Source organism: Pelophylax lessonae (assembly GCF_965119305.1).
Source record: "Pelophylax lessonae genome assembly, chromosome: 2".
Lineage (NCBI taxonomy): Eukaryota > Metazoa > Chordata > Amphibia > Anura > Ranidae > Pelophylax > Pelophylax lessonae.
Genome location: NC_138769.1, coordinates 134,017,649 through 134,035,422, shown reverse-complemented (window position 1 = coordinate 134,035,422; position 17,774 = coordinate 134,017,649). Strand labels below are relative to the sequence as shown.

At 43.8% G+C, this 17,774-nt stretch overlaps 1 protein-coding gene across 1 annotated transcript in view; it reads left to right on the top strand.

The window, feature by feature from the left end:
* Window positions 1-17,774, top strand: part of HIP1 (huntingtin interacting protein 1) — a 260,017-nt gene that overhangs the window by 90,393 nt on the left and 151,850 nt on the right. Inside the window, exons 3-5 of the mRNA XM_082244525.1 lie at window positions 9,995-10,137; window positions 10,434-10,490; window positions 10,867-10,947. Coding sequence (XP_082100651.1) covers window positions 9,995-10,137; window positions 10,434-10,490; window positions 10,867-10,947 — 281 coding nt within the window. The remainder of the gene's footprint in view (window positions 1-9,994; window positions 10,138-10,433; window positions 10,491-10,866; window positions 10,948-17,774) is intronic.

The following is a 17,774-nucleotide window of genomic DNA, read 5'->3' as shown; positions in this document are numbered from 1 at the left end:
ATTATGCCACCATTGAGAAAGAGTGTTTGGCGGTGAAATGGGCCTTGGATTCTCTCCGATACTACCTCCTGGGTAGACAGTTTGAACTGGTGACGGATCACGCCCCATTGAAGTGGATGGCACAGAACAAGGAGACCAATAGGAGAATAAATAGGTGGTTTCTGGCCCTTCAGGAATTTAGTTTTGTGGTAACGCATCGCCCCGGTGTTCAAATGGGGAATGCAGATGGTTTGTCCCGTGCACATGCGTGCCTGTCAACCTGTGTCCCAACCCTAGGGTTGAAACAAGAGGGGGGGGTATGTGACAGGAAGTCAGGAAAATCTATGGGTGTTGTCACTGACGGGAGATATATTTCTGCTTGGTTTAGACAATTCACTAATTGCTATCAGGTGTCGGCTGCAGAGGTAGGCAGGAAGGTGTACGGAAGTTGAGAACACTTTCAGCTGTTCAGAATGAGGCAATTAAGATCTCTATAACTTGTCCAAAGGGAGTCTATTGATTGCTGTCTCCTGAGGCTGTGTAAGCTGGGGAGAGCAGTCAGATGAGAGACTTCTAAAGGTGAGGTGTTGAATTTTTTTCTGTGTAAAGAAAACACAAATGGACATTTGAGTGTCTGCTGTAGAACCAGCAGGGTCTGCCCAAAGAGTAGGTTGGGAAGACTCCTTAGATAGGTTCCGGTGTGTGAGAAGGTAGACGCCCACAGTGGCCAGGATTTATTTTGTGTTTTGTTTTATTTTGATGTTTTTGCTGCATGCACTGTTTTGAAGAAATTGGACGAATAAACCATAAACTGTTGTTTTCAACCACTCCTCGGCTATCTCCCTGTCTGACGAACCCCCCCAAAAGGGGTTATCCACACCCGCTACCGAGCTAATCCCTCACAATATGATAAGGCAGAGTTGATGGGTCTTCTCTCTGATCTTCCTATACCTGTTTTGGAAGCTGATGACAGTGCCTGGCTTGATAGGGATATTACTCTTAAAGAAATAGATGCAATTACTCTTTTGTTCCCCACACACAAATTTCCGGGCCCCGATGGGTTCCCAGGTTGAGTGGTATCAACTGTACTCTGATACGCTAGCACCCAAATTTCAATCACTATACTCATAATGCATTAAACATGAGGTGTTTATGTTGGAAGCATATGTGGTTCTCCTGCCTAAACCAGGTAAGGATCATACATGCTGCTCCTCCTATAGGCCGATAGCCCTCCTTAATGCTGATCTAAAAATCCTTACGAAGGTCTTGGCTACTAGGCTGTCAGTGGTGCTTCCAGCCCTAGTGGATAGTGATCAAACGGGCTTCATGCCAAGGAAGTCCACTGACACTAATCTTTGTCGTCTTTTTACTCACCTGCAAATTTCGCATAAGACGATGGGGATTAGGGCCGTGGTGTTGCTGGACATTGCCAAGGCCTTTGATTCTGTGGATTCAGGGTATATGAAGGTAGTGTTGAACCGTATGGGATTTAGCCCGCGTTACTGTAAGTGGGTGTCTTCATTGTATAATGAGCCCCAGATGGCGTTAAAAATAGGGTCCTCGATATCTCCTTTCTTTAAGGTTGGCAGGGGGACCAGGCAGGTTTGCCTGTTGTCGCCCTTCCTGTTTTCTTTGTTGATCGAACCATTGGCTTTGGCATTGTGCTCCTCCCCTGAGGTCGGTGCATTGGAGGTTGGCTCTATCAGAGAATGCCTGGCATTGTATGCGGACAACATGTTATTGTTTTTACAGGATCCGGGCCTGTCTCTATTAAGGCTTGGGATGATGCTCAGGAATTGCTGAGTTGCAGCGTACCCCCATGCCGTCAGCACCCCCACCTCGGGTGTAGAGGTAGTCTGTTCGGTGTGGCGCCCACCTGATGCCATGGTATGGTGAGTAAGTGTCCCCCCAAATTCTTTGGCAGTCACGGGGTTGACGTGGGCCCCCTCCCGGGGAAAGTTGGACCCTCGGGTATCCCTTGGTTCTCCTGGCCTCTCGGTGATACCAGGCCCCCCTCAGCTTTCCCCTCCCCCCACAAGCAGGTACCTACCTCTGGGGGGCGGATGTATTGCGGACGCTGCGGCGGTTCTGCAGGGGGGGGAGTTTTTCCTGGTGGGGTCTACTCCTGGGGACCCCCTGATGCCTCTGTCTGATGGTCTCCCTGTGGGTCCTGGAGACCGCATGGCGCGCCGTGGAGGCCGCCATTTTGCTGTAGTCTTTCTGCTCTGCATCAATGTAAAAAGTTTTCTCATTGAAATGCATGGGCAGCCATGTTTTTGTAGTTCCCCATAGGAATGCATGGAGCAAGCATTTTCTTGAAGTCCACGATCGCTGGACAGCAAGGGAGAAGCTAGGGGCTCTAGGCATTTTTGGAAAGCCTGGTGTCAAAAGTGGATTTTGTTTTAAAAAATGCCACTAGCCGAAAGCGCCCTTTGCCTTCACCTCCCTCTGTAGTATCCTCAGATTCTGAGGTAGATGTGGCCGCCGCGGACGCATACCATCCTGGTGGATCTGTGTCTTTGCATTCTGACGGCGAGGAGGACATTTCCTTGTCAGCTGCCACGCGGGAAAGCGCACTGGGGAGGCACTTATAGTGTCGGTGCGGGAAACCTTAAAAATGGCGAATGTGTCTACAGCGTTAGGGACACAGGTGTCTTTTGGCATCCGCAAATCCCAGAAGTCGGGCAAGGATTTTCCCTGTCGGGAACTTTTTGACAACATTGTCAATGAACAGTGGGGGCACATCAAACAAATGTTAGTGGTGCCTAAGCGCTTTAAAAGGCGTTACCCCTTTGCGGATGCGGTTTCCACTAGGTGGACCATGCCACCAAAGGTGGATCATCTGGTTTCCAGACTAAACAAGTCTACTGTAGTCCCGGTGGAAGAGTCCCCAGTATTTACAGACCCCATGGATAGATGGATTAAGTCTCTGTCCCACCATTTGCATGTGTTAGGGTGCTTAATACTAAAACCGGTCTTTGTGATCACTCTGGGTGATGGGCGAAGTTGCTAAAAGGTGACTTGGAAACGGAGAAGCTCTCACCGGGCCTGAAAGAGCTAATGGACAAAATGGTACAAGATCTGCTGTCGCAAGGGGTGATTGTTCCGGTTCCTTCTCGGGAATGCTTTCAGGGGTCCTATTGAAACCTGTTTACTGTGCCCAGGAAAGAAGGCAAAGTACTTCCAATCCTGGACCTCAAGGCTCTGAACCGCTTTTTGCGGGTACAGAAGTTTCTAATGGAGTCCATTCGCACAGTAGTGGCGCCTCTACAACAAGGAGACTTTTTGGCCTCCATAGATATCAAGGATGCATATCTACACATCCCTATTTACGCTGTACACCAGGGTTTTCTTCGCTTTACTATAGGAGAAGAGCATTATCAATTTGTGGCGTTACCCTTTGGTCTCCCCTCTGCCCCCAGGGTCTTCACCAAAGTGTTAGCTCCGGTGTTGGCATTACTGCTGTTATACCTGAAGGGTTTCACATGTACTGTCACTTTAAGGCTGGCTCCACCCAGGAGTGATGACAAGGGTCAAGGGGCAGAGTGGCCATCTTAGACATGTAGAGATGTATTGATATACAGAGCTGTCCTGTAATGCTGTACAGAGAGTACTGAATAAACAACTGTTGTTCCAGACCAGAGTCCTGTGTCTCTCACAACATGGAGAATATAACAGTGGCGACGAGGGTGGGATTTACAAGGTTACTATCCGTGTGAGAAAGGAAAAGAAGAAAAAAAAAACAAACTCTGGATTGTCAGCTGAATACAAACACCCACAGAGCCCAGCAGGAAAATGTCATTGATCGGGAAATTAAGTGAATTTGATGGAGAACAGACAACGTGGAGTTCCTGGATTGAGAGACTGGAACAATATTTTGCTGCAAATGCCATCCCAGGCGATAGACAAGTAGCAGTATTTCTGACACTGGTTGGTGGTAGGACATATGACACTCTTAGGGATCTCCTTTTCCCTGAAAAACCAGCAACTAAGACTTTGGCAGAGCTCCTGACACTGTTAGGGAATCACTTCCAGCCTAAACCACTAGAGATTGCAGAAGGATTCCGGTTCTATCAGCGGCAGCAGCAGCCGGGTGAAGATATTAAGGCTTATGTGCTCGCCCTTCGCAGACTACCCTCAACCTGTTCTTTTGGGGAGTACTTATCAACTGCACTGAGGGATAAGTTTGTCATGGGATTAAATAGTGAGTCTAGCTAAAAGAGACTGTTAACAGAGGAAGGCCTTACCCTTACAAAGGCAATTGAGATAGCTTCAGTGCTGGAAATGGCTGTGAAAGATACAGAGGCATTGAACCCCCAGAGCAGAAGGGAAGAGGTTAAAGAGGAAGTTTTCAGAACAGCAGTCAAACCAACAGCAGCAAACTATAGATCCTCACCAACCCGGAAGTCAGCTTGCTACCGTTGTGGGAATACTGACCATGATCACAAAGTCTGCCGGTTTAAGGATCAGCTCTGTCATAATTGTGGTAAGGCAGGCCATCTGAAACTAGTCTGCTGTAGTAAGAAGGTGCGAAATAAACAACCTCTGAACCCCAGGACAAAGGCATATATGGTGGGAAGATATACATCGTCATCGGAATCAGAGGATGAGGAAGTGCTCCACAGATTAGACATACATCATATGCATTCAGCACCCTCAGCAATGACTGTAGAGGTAACCGTGGAAGGAAAGAAACTCAAGATGGATGTAGACACAGGAGCAGCAGTTTCAGTTATCACCCAGAAACAATGGAGAAAACGAACAACTGTCCATCCAACACCAATCAAACTACAGACATACTCAAAGCAGATTCTCCACCCACTGGGGTACGTGAAAGTACAGGTATCCTACAAGGGTCAGACGAAAAGAATGCCATTATATATCCTAGAACATGGGGGACCCCCTCTCTTTGGGAGAAACTGGATTGCTTACTTTGGCATGCCAGATATCGCCCTTTACCTCTGCAACACCGTGACCATCCCATCAGGGGATGAAGAGGGATGGGTGGAATCCCTGAAACAGCGATTCCCACAAGTCTTTGATAACCATTTGGGAAAAATAAAGCATGACTGTGTGAGACTCAGGCTGAAACCCAATGCCCAGCCTAGGTTCTTCAAAGCTCGGACGGTACCTTTCGCACTCCGAGCAGGTGTGGAAGCTGAACTAAGCCGGCTGGAGGAACAAGGTGTCATCTCAAAGGTAGAGCACAGCGAGTGGGCATCACCAGTTGTACCAGTAAAGAAAGCGAATGGGGACTTACGCATTTGTGGCGATTTCCGCATGGCACTACATTCTCAACTGGAGATAGACCAGTATCCCTTACCCAGAGTAGATGACATTTTTACCTCTCTTGCAGGAGGTCAAAAGTTCACCAAGCTTGATCTCAGGCAAGCTTATTTACAGTTTGAGGTCCACCCTTTGTCCCGCAAGTTTCTAACCATCGACAACGGGGGGTTACGGTACTGGGGTACTTGGACGATCTCCTATTAAGTGCAGACTCACATTCAGCCCTATTGTGTGACTTGACAATTACTGTACAGACTCTTCAAGAGTTCGGTTGGAACATCAATTTAAAGAAAATCGGCCCTGATACCATTCTTTAGACTGGATTATCTGGGCCTGACTCTGCACTCTGCTTCAGCGAGGGTTTTTCTTCCCCCGGACAAGTTGCATTGGCCGATTAGTTTGCTGTTAACCAGCAATCTGTCCTCTCTGCGGACTTGCATGTGAGCCTTGGATCTGATGGTGTCAACCTTCGAGGCGGTTCCGTTTGCACAGTTCCACACAAGACCCTTACAAAGGGAGATTCTTGTCAAATGGAACACAGATCCAAAGACCTTGGACACTATGATTCATTCGAGTCACAACACAAGGACTGCCCTATTATGGTGGCTTCACTCATTCGCAATACGGCAGGGCAAGTCCTTTCTTCAACTGTATTGGACTGTGGTGACCACAGACGCCAGCCTGTCCGGCTGGGGAGGAGTGCCGGGGAAGCTCTGCGTCCAGAGGTCCTGGACAGTAGAAGAGTCCAGACTTCTTATCATTATTCTGGAGCTCAGAGCGATAAAGCTTTGCCTGAGTCACTGGACAACTTGTTTACAGGGTTGTCCAGTTCAGATTCAATCGGACAACGCCACGCCTGTGGCTTACATTATTCATCAAGGGGGCACCAAGAGGTGGCCGAGATCCTGGAATGGGTGGAAAAGTTTATTTCAGCCCTTTCTGCAGTACACAGAAAGGAAAGTGGAAAACTGGCAGGTGGATTACCTGAGTCCTCAGGTGCTGGATCAGGGGGAGTGGTCCCTGCACCCGTAGGTGTTTCACCTCCTGTGTCTCCGGTAGGGGGAAACCCGATGTCGATCTGTTTGCTTCTCGGCTCAATAAGGTTCAGAGGTTTGTAGCCAGGTCGAGGAATCCACTGGCCAACGCCACAGACACACTGGTTGCTCCTTGGGGTCAGTATCGGCTGATCTATGTGTTCCCTCTGCTAAAACTCCTGCCGAGGCTTCTGCGCAGAATAGAGGTGAAAAGTATTCCGGCCATTCTGGTGGCCCCAGACTGGCCTCTCCAGTCTTGGTATGCAGATCTGGTAAGGTTGGTCGCCAATGTTATTTGGAAACTTCCTCTCAGGGAAGATCTGCTGTCTCAAGGTCCGATCTTGCATCCTGCTTTACAGCTGGCTTTAACGGTGTGGCTGTTGAAAGCCAAGTATTGAAGGACAGAGGTCTTTCTGATTCTGTGATTCCTACACTGTTGAAGACCAGGAAGTCTACTTCCAGGAAGATTTATCATCGTACATGGAAATCATAGATCTCATGGTGTGAATTGCTGAAGGTGCATCCTCGCCTGTTTTCGGCTTCTAGGATTTTGACCTTTCTTAAAAAAGGGGTTGAACAGCGGTTGGCTTTGGGCACTATCGAAGGCCAAGTGTCGGCTTTGGCTGTATTCTTCCAACGCCCTTTAGCTGCGCATCCCTTGATTGACACTTTTATACAAGGGTTCCCCATATGGCTCCTCCGAGGCGATCCCTGCTACCTCCATGGGACCTTAATTTGTTATTATCTGTTCTTCAAAAACTTCCTTTTGAGAACATTAGGGAGATTCCTCTGCTTACGCTGTCACAGAAGGTTGCCTTTTTGGTGACTATTACTTCAGTCCGCAGAATATCTCGATTGGCAGCGCTGTTCTGCCGTTCACCTTTTCTGGTGGTCCACAGAAATAAAGTGGTCCTTTAACCTCATGAGTTATTTCTTCATAAGGTGGTTTTTGATTTTCATCTGAATGAAGACATTGTGCTGCCTCCACTCTGTCCTAAGCCCAAGCATCTCAAGGAAATTGCTTTACATTCTTTGGATGTGGTTCGACACTTAGTTTACCTGGTGGCTACTGAATCTTTCAGGAAATCAGACTCTCTCTTTGTCCTCACTGAAGGACCTCGAAAATATTTTTTCTGTGTCCTCAGAGATCATATCCAGATGGATCAGGCAGACAGTGGTTCAGGCTTATTCGCTGAAGGGTCAGGTTCCTCCTTTCCCTGTGAAGGCGCATTCTACTAGGGCGCTGAGTGCCTCTTGGGCTTTTTGCCAGCAGGTGTCAGTGATGCAAGTTTGCAAGGCGGCAACTTGGTCATCCGTGCACATGTTCACAAAATTCTTTTGTCTTACCGTAAAATCCTTTTTTCCGAAGTTAATTGACAGACGCAGCACCTGCCCCTCTAATTATGAGTGGGATGGGTTTTTTTCTGTTAAACACTGCTTGCAGCAAAACTGAGGGCTATAGTGTGTGGGTGTATGTCTGCAGAGACTGCCCCATAGGCGTGGTAAAGTTTTTTCCTAATAAACAAGCAAAAAGTTGGGGGAGCAAACCCTGAACATGTATTTCTAAAGCTGGTGCAGCTATGAACCAAGCGACATGCATATTAAAAAAGAATAGCGCACACATGCAAAAGAAATGACTATCAAATATGAAGACAATGCATAAATAAAAATGGGGATTTGGTCCCACCATATGGCCATATCGTGCTCAAGCCCACCACTACGTCAAAGTACCCCATTGTTAGTGGGTCTTACACTATCCATAAAAAAGGATGAATCCATCCTCTCTAACCCTTGACAACACTCCTTGCTGGGAGAGATGTGCTAATGCACTACAAGGGACTCCTCCTATATCTACTTCCTAGTGTCCTACTCCTGTAGGGGCAGCATAACCCAATGATCAAGAAGATATGGAACTGCATCTGTCAATGAACTTCAGAGAAAAGGATTTTACGGTAAGATAAAAATCAATTTTTTTCTCTTTTAAAAAGCAATAAAAAGAAATTGACAAAAAAAAAACGTCCAACATTCGGCCCGTGTGTATGGCAGCCGATCAGACAGAAACATGCTGGAAAACCAGCATCTGACCGGCTCCTGATCAGCGCTCTCAGACAATGGCTGAGAGCATTGATCAAAGTGTTCTAGTGGGGGGCATCCCCCTGTCAGAACACAACAGCTCAATGGGGGAGATCGCTGTTGGATCATTTGCACAGCGGCTCTGACCGAAGATGAGTTTTTTTTGTTCAACCAGCTGAAAAAAATCATAGTGTGTACCAGGCTTAAGAGTTTAACACTGAACGATATTTTCCTAGCCAAGTTATTCTTGTTCTTATCTGCTTCAAGAATTGTAAGTAAAATACTTGTTTACTTTGCTACAGTCTGGTGCCTGTGTAATATATTTCACTTTGAATTATGTCCGAACCCAGGGTGTCAGAGGGTTTATTTAAATAAATATTTTAAAGGATAATGCACTAGGCCGGTGCGCCCTTGTGTTTGTTTGTCAATTTCAGTGGTCCCAGACTACCCTGGTCTTGTAAGGGGCTGCAAGGCCAAAGCTATCCAGTGTTGCCGTGTCGATAGTTCTCAACAGCTGCAAGACTGTAGTGAAGTGGATAGAGGATTGCACCACTCAGAGCACAGGGAACAGATGCTTTGCACCAATGTTTTGTTTGTTGTCAGAGGTGTTGGGAGGCCTGCAACATTTGGCGTCAGTCATCTTCCAGCAGCCCTCACAGGTGTGGCGCTACATTAGTGAATGATTTGCCTTTTAACACATTCATTATAAGCACGCATTATGAGGGCAACTGCAGGAGTACACATACAAAATACTTTCAAATGCTTACAGAGCCATTGACACGGCGTTCAACTTTTGAAATTGCAAATCTAAAGAGTGCGGCCTTGGTTGCTATGGGAAAAAAAAATACACTTATTTTTAGCTAATGTACCCCTTATTTGAAAAGTTTGAAAGTTTGATATGATCAAAACAGTTCTCCTCCCACAACTATAGTTAGTAGACTGTCAATTTATTGACACCTTTGTTAACCCAGGTTTTGTGCATCAAAAAACGTGTGCAAAGTTTACAGTTTACTTTCTAAAGAAGGCAGCTACAACCTGAATGAAAAAGCCAGTGTGCTACACTTAAGGACCCTTACTATGGGTGTTGAAGCATTGGTATATCTGCAGAGGTCTGACATGCCCCCTGCATCTGACCTATACCTCTTTAATCTGCAAATTTTATGGCCCTTGTTGATTGGAGACTCTAGCTCTGACTTAGCCATGAGTGGGTTGCACATCCTCAGAGAGACCATTGCTTTTTCAAAGAGAGCAAGGGATTATTCTGTGGAGCATGCAGGCTGCGGTAAGGCCTTTCTACGTTTAGAATTTGAACTCTTTTTTTTATGTACCTGGAATAAATTCTACTTATTTAAACTGAAATTTCGATTGAGCTTTAACTGCCGAGTATGAGTAAGCTCATTCCTGAGTGATACATGTTTTTTTTTTGTACATTGGAACTTTACAAAAAAAAATGGTAATGTGGACAAAGGAGTAATAGCCCAGCAATTCCTTATCCAAACTCAAAGTTAATTGTGTGCAATGCTAATGTATTTGTACTGCATTATATTTCTAGTAATAGTTATTAATATTATTGCTATCCTGTTTTCTGAAGCATATGAGTTGCTTTCTTAACACAAGTCCACCTTGTATTTTGGGGACACATCATGAGAAGGGGGCTCAGACTTTTTGGGTAGCTGTGAACCGCCTGCCGCTGTCAAGCAATGCAGTTCTCTGCTGGAAATTCTGCCATGTTTTTCACAAGTTACTGCGAGATGGTCACCCCAATGTGAGTATGGAATACAGTCCCATATATACTCATATACATTACATGCATTTTAAAACATTTACTCTATTCTTCCTAAGTCCTTTGAGAAATGTTTGTGTACCAGTATTAGCTTTTCAAATTAACCCCACACCTACTAGACTTTTCTGCTATTTTACATTTGAGACTTTTATGCTTGGAGTAACTTATCTAGAATACAAGGAATTCATGAAACTTTTATCAGAATTTAAAATGACTCATCAATGGCTTTCACAAAGTTCCTTTTCTGATATACTTTGCATGTATTCCCTGTTTTTTAGGTTTTGAAAGACTCTCTGCGTTACAAAAATGAGCTCATTGATATGAGCCGGATGTGGGTAAGAGCCTTTTGTCAACCAGTTTTATATCACTTGATACAAATCCACTTTTGTTAAAGTGCCTCTCTGTTTGTTGAGTGTCAGTCCCAGTTCTGCATCAAAGAGCAGGTTCTGTAATTGTTTCAGTGTAGATTGGTAGCAGTGCATGAAAGGAAAACAAGACTGGGGATTTTTTATTTTTTTTTGTAAATGGGGTGTTTATTTTTTTTAAATTAAAAATTACCTTCTTTAAATTAGGATAGAATAATTTTTTCGATAAACATTTTCTATTCCAGATCCATAGAGATCCAGTAATCAATATTATATTGTATTTTGTTCACTGAGGACTGAGTTCCCTAAACATAATTCTAAAGGTTGCCATTTGTGTGAATTATAGGGGCACCTTAGTGACGGGTATGGGCAGCTATGTAGCATCTATTTGAAGCTTCTGAACACGAAGATAGATTTCCACACAAAGGTAAGAGTGCAAAAATCTGATATCTACCTACTTCGCATCAATACATTAAAGATGGAGATTCTTCCATGTTTCTTTATATAATCAACACGATTCCCATTATTCCACCAAGGGGTTTCTTTACCCAACTCCAAACTTGAATCACGAAATTTGTTTGGTGACCCCCAAAAGACCCTGTCTAAAAATGGCAGTCCTTTTAAAATTTAAAGCGGCAGTTGGCCTGGGTTTACCAAAATGTAAACTGTACCACAAATGCACTATATTAAATAGACTCTCTGACTGGTTCTGTCACAAACCCAACAAATGAGTGGTTCAAATAGAACAAGATATTTCCCTTTTGGACCTTTGGGCACACACTTCCCTAGCTGCCCTCTGCCTAATGTCCTCATCCATCCTCCTTTCTCTTTGTGGCCCAGCCTTTTACTTCTCTATGGGAGAGATTAATAATCCCTTACAAATTCTCCCACCATAAGGGTCCTTTGACTCCTATATTTGATAATCATTTCCTGAAACCTGGTTTACACACAGTCATGATACGACCCTGTCCCAGAAGCACTGGCCCTAAATATGTCATTTCCTTCCCGACTATACTATCTCTAGGGCTTGGACTCCTCCCCCCCTGAATCTTCATTATCTGGGAATAACTGGCTATCCCCAACTTAGCTCACTGGCTTCTTACATAGACTTAAAAAAGATCCCCAGTTTGTCTTTGAATCAACACTCCTGGAAGTGTTCCTTTCACAACCCTCTAGCCCTGACCATCCTGTTTCTCAGTTGTATGGCATGTTGAGAGAGGGGACCTCTAAGGTGGATCCTCTGTTCATATCCAAATGGGAAACTTTCTTTGAATACATCATTCTTAGTGGACAACAGGAGAAAATATTTCCTTTTCATGCACAAGCTCTCAATGTCTTCATATTTCCAGGGGAATATACCTGCTAGAGGTGCACGGATAAGGAGAAGACTCCTTTTTGGATATTTGGTGAAGTTGTCACTTGATTTTACTGTTATGCCAAAAAGTATTTACCTCGTACAATTCCATGTCTATTTTTGACATTCAAGCTGTCTCTGAGGTTGCCCTTTTGTTAGTGATTCCTGGGTCCTTTTCTAAAATTAAGACCACCAGAATTCTACATCTCCTCCACATATATTGGAGTTTGCCCAGATAGTCAACAACATCATAGCAATGGAGTCTTTGGTAGCAGAGGACAGCATTGACCCACAAAAGGTTTGTACTACTTGAACCTGTTGGCGGACCTAAAGGAACTCAAATAAGTTGCGAGCCTTAATTATGCAGCGATTTTCCATATCCTCTGATCATCTCTCTCTTTGTTTTTATCTTCTGACCCTTTTTTTATTCATTACAGGGACCATGTAGACCCTTCCTTTAAATTCTTGATTATCCTCTCCTTTTTTATCTTCCACTTGGACTCTCCTCATAAAACCCTTTTCTGGCCCATTGTATAGTTTCTGTTACTATACACATATTTGTACTTGCACTATGACTCCCATTATCATATGTAAGACCTATGGCCCTGAGCTTGCTAGTTCAGCTGATTTGTTTTCAGTATGTGTGTCTTTTTTGCACTGTAATCTTGTACTTCACTTGGAATTCAGTATTTTGTCTATTGTCTTACTTTACCCTGTGCCTTATACTCTGTTTAAAACATCTGAATAAAGAGCTATTTGACTCTAAAACTGAACTCTGTGCTAAAAGCTGAGTGCTGTAAATATGTACATATTAACTTTTGTTACCTGCAAAAGGATATCTTATTCAGTTGGGCCTGTGTTGTGGTTTAGACAGCGGTACAGGCAAAATCTGGTATCTAATCCCTGAGGTTCAGGTACCATCTTTTTAGTCTATTGACTGTTTTAGATGGATCTGATAGCTAACCCCTTAGATCCAGTGATCTTTGATCAGGGTATGTAGCATAATCTTCTTTCTTCTTCCTAAGTGAGGCTCCACAGCGTCCTTCACCTTTAGACACCGGCGACAATACTGAGGTACTTCCTGAGTGGGAGGGGTTATATAGAGGGGTCATCAATTCTGATTGGTTGCCAGTGTCCTTCACCTATAGGTGGCTATATAACCCATATGTTACGATTTATGGCTCTGTGTCCCATGATGTACGAAAATAAATATTGTTTTGAAGATAGCAAAAAAAAAGGGATTTTAATGGTGCCACAACACATGAATTTTATAAAAAAAAAAATATTTTTTTATTTAATTCAAAATAGTTAAAAAAATTGGGGCATAAAATTGCTCTCAAATATTTTGTTTATAAAAAAAATATTTTACATATATAAACGCACATATACAGATATTTATGCTATTCACACTGCTTGTTGCTTGACATGTTTCACTTTTCTGTTTTTTCAGGAGCTATAAAGCATGTATGTACTGTCATAACTATAGAAAGACAAACATTATTAGAACAAACATTTTCTGCATAGATATATTTGCATATAGAGGTATTGCCAAACAAAAAAAGACATAATATATAGTATATACTAAATTTATAGACAAAAAAACAAAGGAATAGACAATAACTGCAAGGATCTCAATGAGATTATGACCGCACTGCAGAAGACACAAGGCCAAGGAACATTTACCATCTGTATTCACAAAATTCACTCAGATGAGCACTGCTACAGGTCACTATAGTTGATATAAAGGGGGAGTCATCTCCAATGGTAAAAATAGTCCATGGGGAGAGCAAGTCTGTGCCAGTTGTTCTGTGAAATATAGAGAATAAACCTGAATAAATATGGACTGAGGCAAACAAATAGTGCCCCGGAAAAAGAGGGAGATTGCTACCAGTATACAAAGAATATCCCCATCAGACCTCAAGTACCCTAAATTACTGTCCAGCAACTTCTAAATTCACCCTGAAAGATACATATAAAAGGGGGCACAATCCAGGGATATCTTTCCAGGTTGGATAAGCTAAGTTGCCATTATGTGTAAAAAGTTGTCAGAGACGAATATGCCACTGAAATCTTTTCCAATCAAATGGCCACAGTGTCCCATCTTTTAACAACCAGAATTTGTTTTATTGAAAAAAAAATGGCATAATACAATAGGTTCAGTTTACATAGCAATTCAGCACATCTAAAGAGGTATTGTTTGACAAACAGTGAACAACAAACAAATTGTATGAATATAGGAGATGAGTACAAATGCAAAAAGTCACAGTGTCCCATCTAGTAGCAAACAAACACCAAAGAATATTACATTAGAAAGTAATTTATTACATTAAATTGCAGTGCGTTGGTGCATGTTTAACGCAGAATATTTCTGTGTGTTGGTGCACGTTTACTGCAGTATATTGCAGTGCATTAGTGCACGTTTAAAGCAGTATATTTCAGTGTGTAGGTGCATGTTTACTGCAGTATACTGCAGTGCGTTAGTGCACGTTTAGTGCAGTATATTTCAGGGAAGTACATTTCAGTGCATTAGTGCACGTTTACTATAGTATATTTCAGAGCAGTAGATTTTAGTGCGTTAGTGTACATTTTCTGCAGTACATTGCAGTGCGTTAGTGCACGTTTAACACCGTATATTTCAGTGCGTTGGTGCACGTTTAATGCAGTATACTTCAGTGCATTGGTGCGTGTTTAACGCAGCATATTGCAGTGCTTTAATGCACGTTTAATGCAGTATATATCAGTTCAGTATATTTCAGTGTGTTAGTGCAAAATTACTGCAGTATATTGCAGTGTGTCAGTGCAGTTTTACTGAGGTATATTATAGTGTGTCAGTGGAGTGTGTCTGTGTAGTGAGTACTCAAGTTAAAGTGCACCACTTTCCATTGAGTAAAGAGCACCCATGTACACATTTCCCCATCTTTATAACATCTTGTCGTCCTTAGCCAGGGCATCATTTCCTCTGTTTAATGATATTGCCCATGCTATCCAGCCACAGCATGCAGAGGAGGTGGTGGACTGGCTTAGTAAACCATCCTCATCCTCCTTCACTCAAGCAGAAACTAGTGCGCAGTAAACCGCAGCTGCCTCCTTGTCCACAGCTACTTTGCCATAGCCCCTGCATCAGGCATGGAGGAGTCAGCTGATACTATTTAAACACAGCATCAGCCACTTGCTCCTTGACAATGCACAGCCCTTACTTAATTCAGATCTTGGTTCTGAGGTTGGGGAAGGTAGGAACATATGCCTACAGAGAGGGGAGAACACTGGTAAACAACAAATTGGCAGTCATCCAGCTGTAGCGTATTGCCAAGTTGTCTCCAGTGATGATGAAGATGGAGGGCATGATGATAATGAGGTCACTGACCTGACTTGGGTGTCAGATAGAGCAGAGGAGGAAAGTGAGGGTGAGGCACAATCCCAACGAGGCAGCCATCATGGAAGAGTAGAGAGCAGCCACCCTATTCCAACAGATTGTGGATCTTTTATCTCCTGTCCCACTTCTCAGCTGTCTGGGCCTTTTTTAGCAAATGTGCAGCTGATCGCACTGTTGCAATTTGCAAACTTTGCCTCAAGCAGATCAGGCGTGGCAAAAATACCAGCCATTTGAATACCACATGCTTGACATGGCATTTAACCTCCCACCACTCTACCCATTGGCAAAAGCACCTGAAAGCCCCACAAAAGGGACACAATTCTTCTCCTCCTTACTCCTCACCTTTCCGGTCTACCCCGCTATACCTCATGACCTCTCAGAAGCCATCACTGGCAGGGATGATGGTATAGCAAAGTGTGTCACAGTTCATTGATACATGTCCCCCAGGGCAGTACCTGGACCCCCATAACCATTGTATGCCCAATTACCTGCATAAAAGCCTTCAAATGGGAACTTTTGATTTTTCTAGTTCGGGTCCCATAGACTTTAACCACTTAAGCCCCGGAGGATTTGGCTGCTGAAAGACCAGGGGGTATTTTGCAATTCGGCACTGCGTAACTTTAACGGACAATTGCGCGGTCGTGCGACGCTGTACCTAAACAAATTTGACGTCCTTTTTTTCCCACAAACAGAGCTTTCTTTTGGTGGTATTTTATCACCTGTGCAATTTTTCGATCATGCGCTATAAACAAAAAAAGAGCGTCAATTTTGCAAAAATAACAATATTTTTCAAATTTTTATATATGAAATTCCCCCAAAAAAATGTAAAAATCAAAATTTTTTAACATTTTCGGCCAATTTGTTTTATGCTACATATGTTTGGTAAAAAAAATTGCAAAAAGCGTATTTTGATTGGTTTGCGCAAAAGTTATCGCGTTTACTAACAAAGGGAAAGATTTTTGTCATTTTTGTTGTTTTTTTTTTTAACGCGTAATGGCGGCGATCTGCAATTTTTTTTGCGGTACTGCGACATTGGGGCGGACAGATCGGACCCTTGACTGACATATTTGACACTTTTGGGGTTACCAGTGACATTTCTACAGTAATCAGTGCTATACATATGCACTGTTACTGTAAAATTACACTGGCAGTGAAGGGGTTAACTTTATTTGAGAGGGAGGGGCTGTGTATGTCCCTAGGGGCGTGATTCTAACTGTGATTGGCTGTGGCTTGAGCTGTAGAAACAATGATCAACGGTCCTACATAGTAGAACCGTATGATCATTGTTTCTACACAGGGGAGAATGACAGGCGGCTTGTTTACACTAGCCGCCTGCCTTTCTCCCTCTCCCCCGACGATCGCTGAGTGACCGGCGGACATCAGGTCCGCCGGTCACACGCGCGGGGGGGGGGTCCGTGACCGCGCGGGAGCGTGCCACCGGTGGCGCGCGCACGCTCCCCAGAGCCTCACAGGCTAGTGACGTACCGATACGTCACTCTGCCTGTGAGGGGCTGACCGCCACAGTATATGTACTTGCGGCGGTCGGCAAGTGGTTAATGGGGTTTGTTATTCGGTTCTGGATTTTTGCAATGTTCGAAAGTTCTGCCGAAAACCAAACAGGGAGTCGTGCGGCCCATCTCTAATATTTGCTATAAACTGTAAATGGTAGATCCAGCATGCTTAAATATCTACAATGCACTTAATTATAACTTTAATAACATAGTTACATAGTAGGTGAGGTTGAATAAAAACAATAGTCCATCCAGTTCAACCTGTGTAGGTGTGTGTGGCCGTAATCATCTCACATACCACTGAATGTTCTGATGTTTGACATGTACGTCTAAGAGTCTTTTGAAAGCCACCATACTTCCCGCAGAAACCACCTCTTGTGGTAGAGAATTCCACAATCTTGTAGCCCTAACAGTAAAGAACCCCCCACGTTGCCTGAGGTTAAAACGCTTCTCCTCCAATCGCATTGTATGCCCTCGAGTCCTCATGCAATCCCTCCAATTGAATAGCTTTTTTTCTATGCCAAGATCATTGAGATATTTATAAATTGCTATCATGTCCCCTCTCAGGCGTCTCTTGTCCAGGGAGAATAAATCAAGCGATTGCAGACGCTCTTCATAATTAAGGTCCTCCAATCCCCTAATTAGTTTAGTTGCCCTTCTCTGGACTCTCTCCAGCTCCAACACATCCCTCCTGAGGACTGGCGACCAGAACTGGACAGAATACTCCAGATGTGGTTGGACCAGAGTTTTATAAAGTGAAAGGATTATAGTCTTATCTCTGGAATACATCCCTTTCTTTATGCATGCTAATATTCTGCTGGCTTTGGCAGCTGCCGCTTGACCTTGCACGCTTTTGCCTAGTCTATCCTCTACCAAGACTCCCAGATCTTTCTCCATTTTTGATTCCCCCAAGGGTTCCCCCCCTAATGTGTATTGTGCTTTTATGTTTTTAGTCCCCAAGTGCAAAACCTTACACTTCTCCACATTAAACCTCATTTGCCATGTCGTTGCCCACT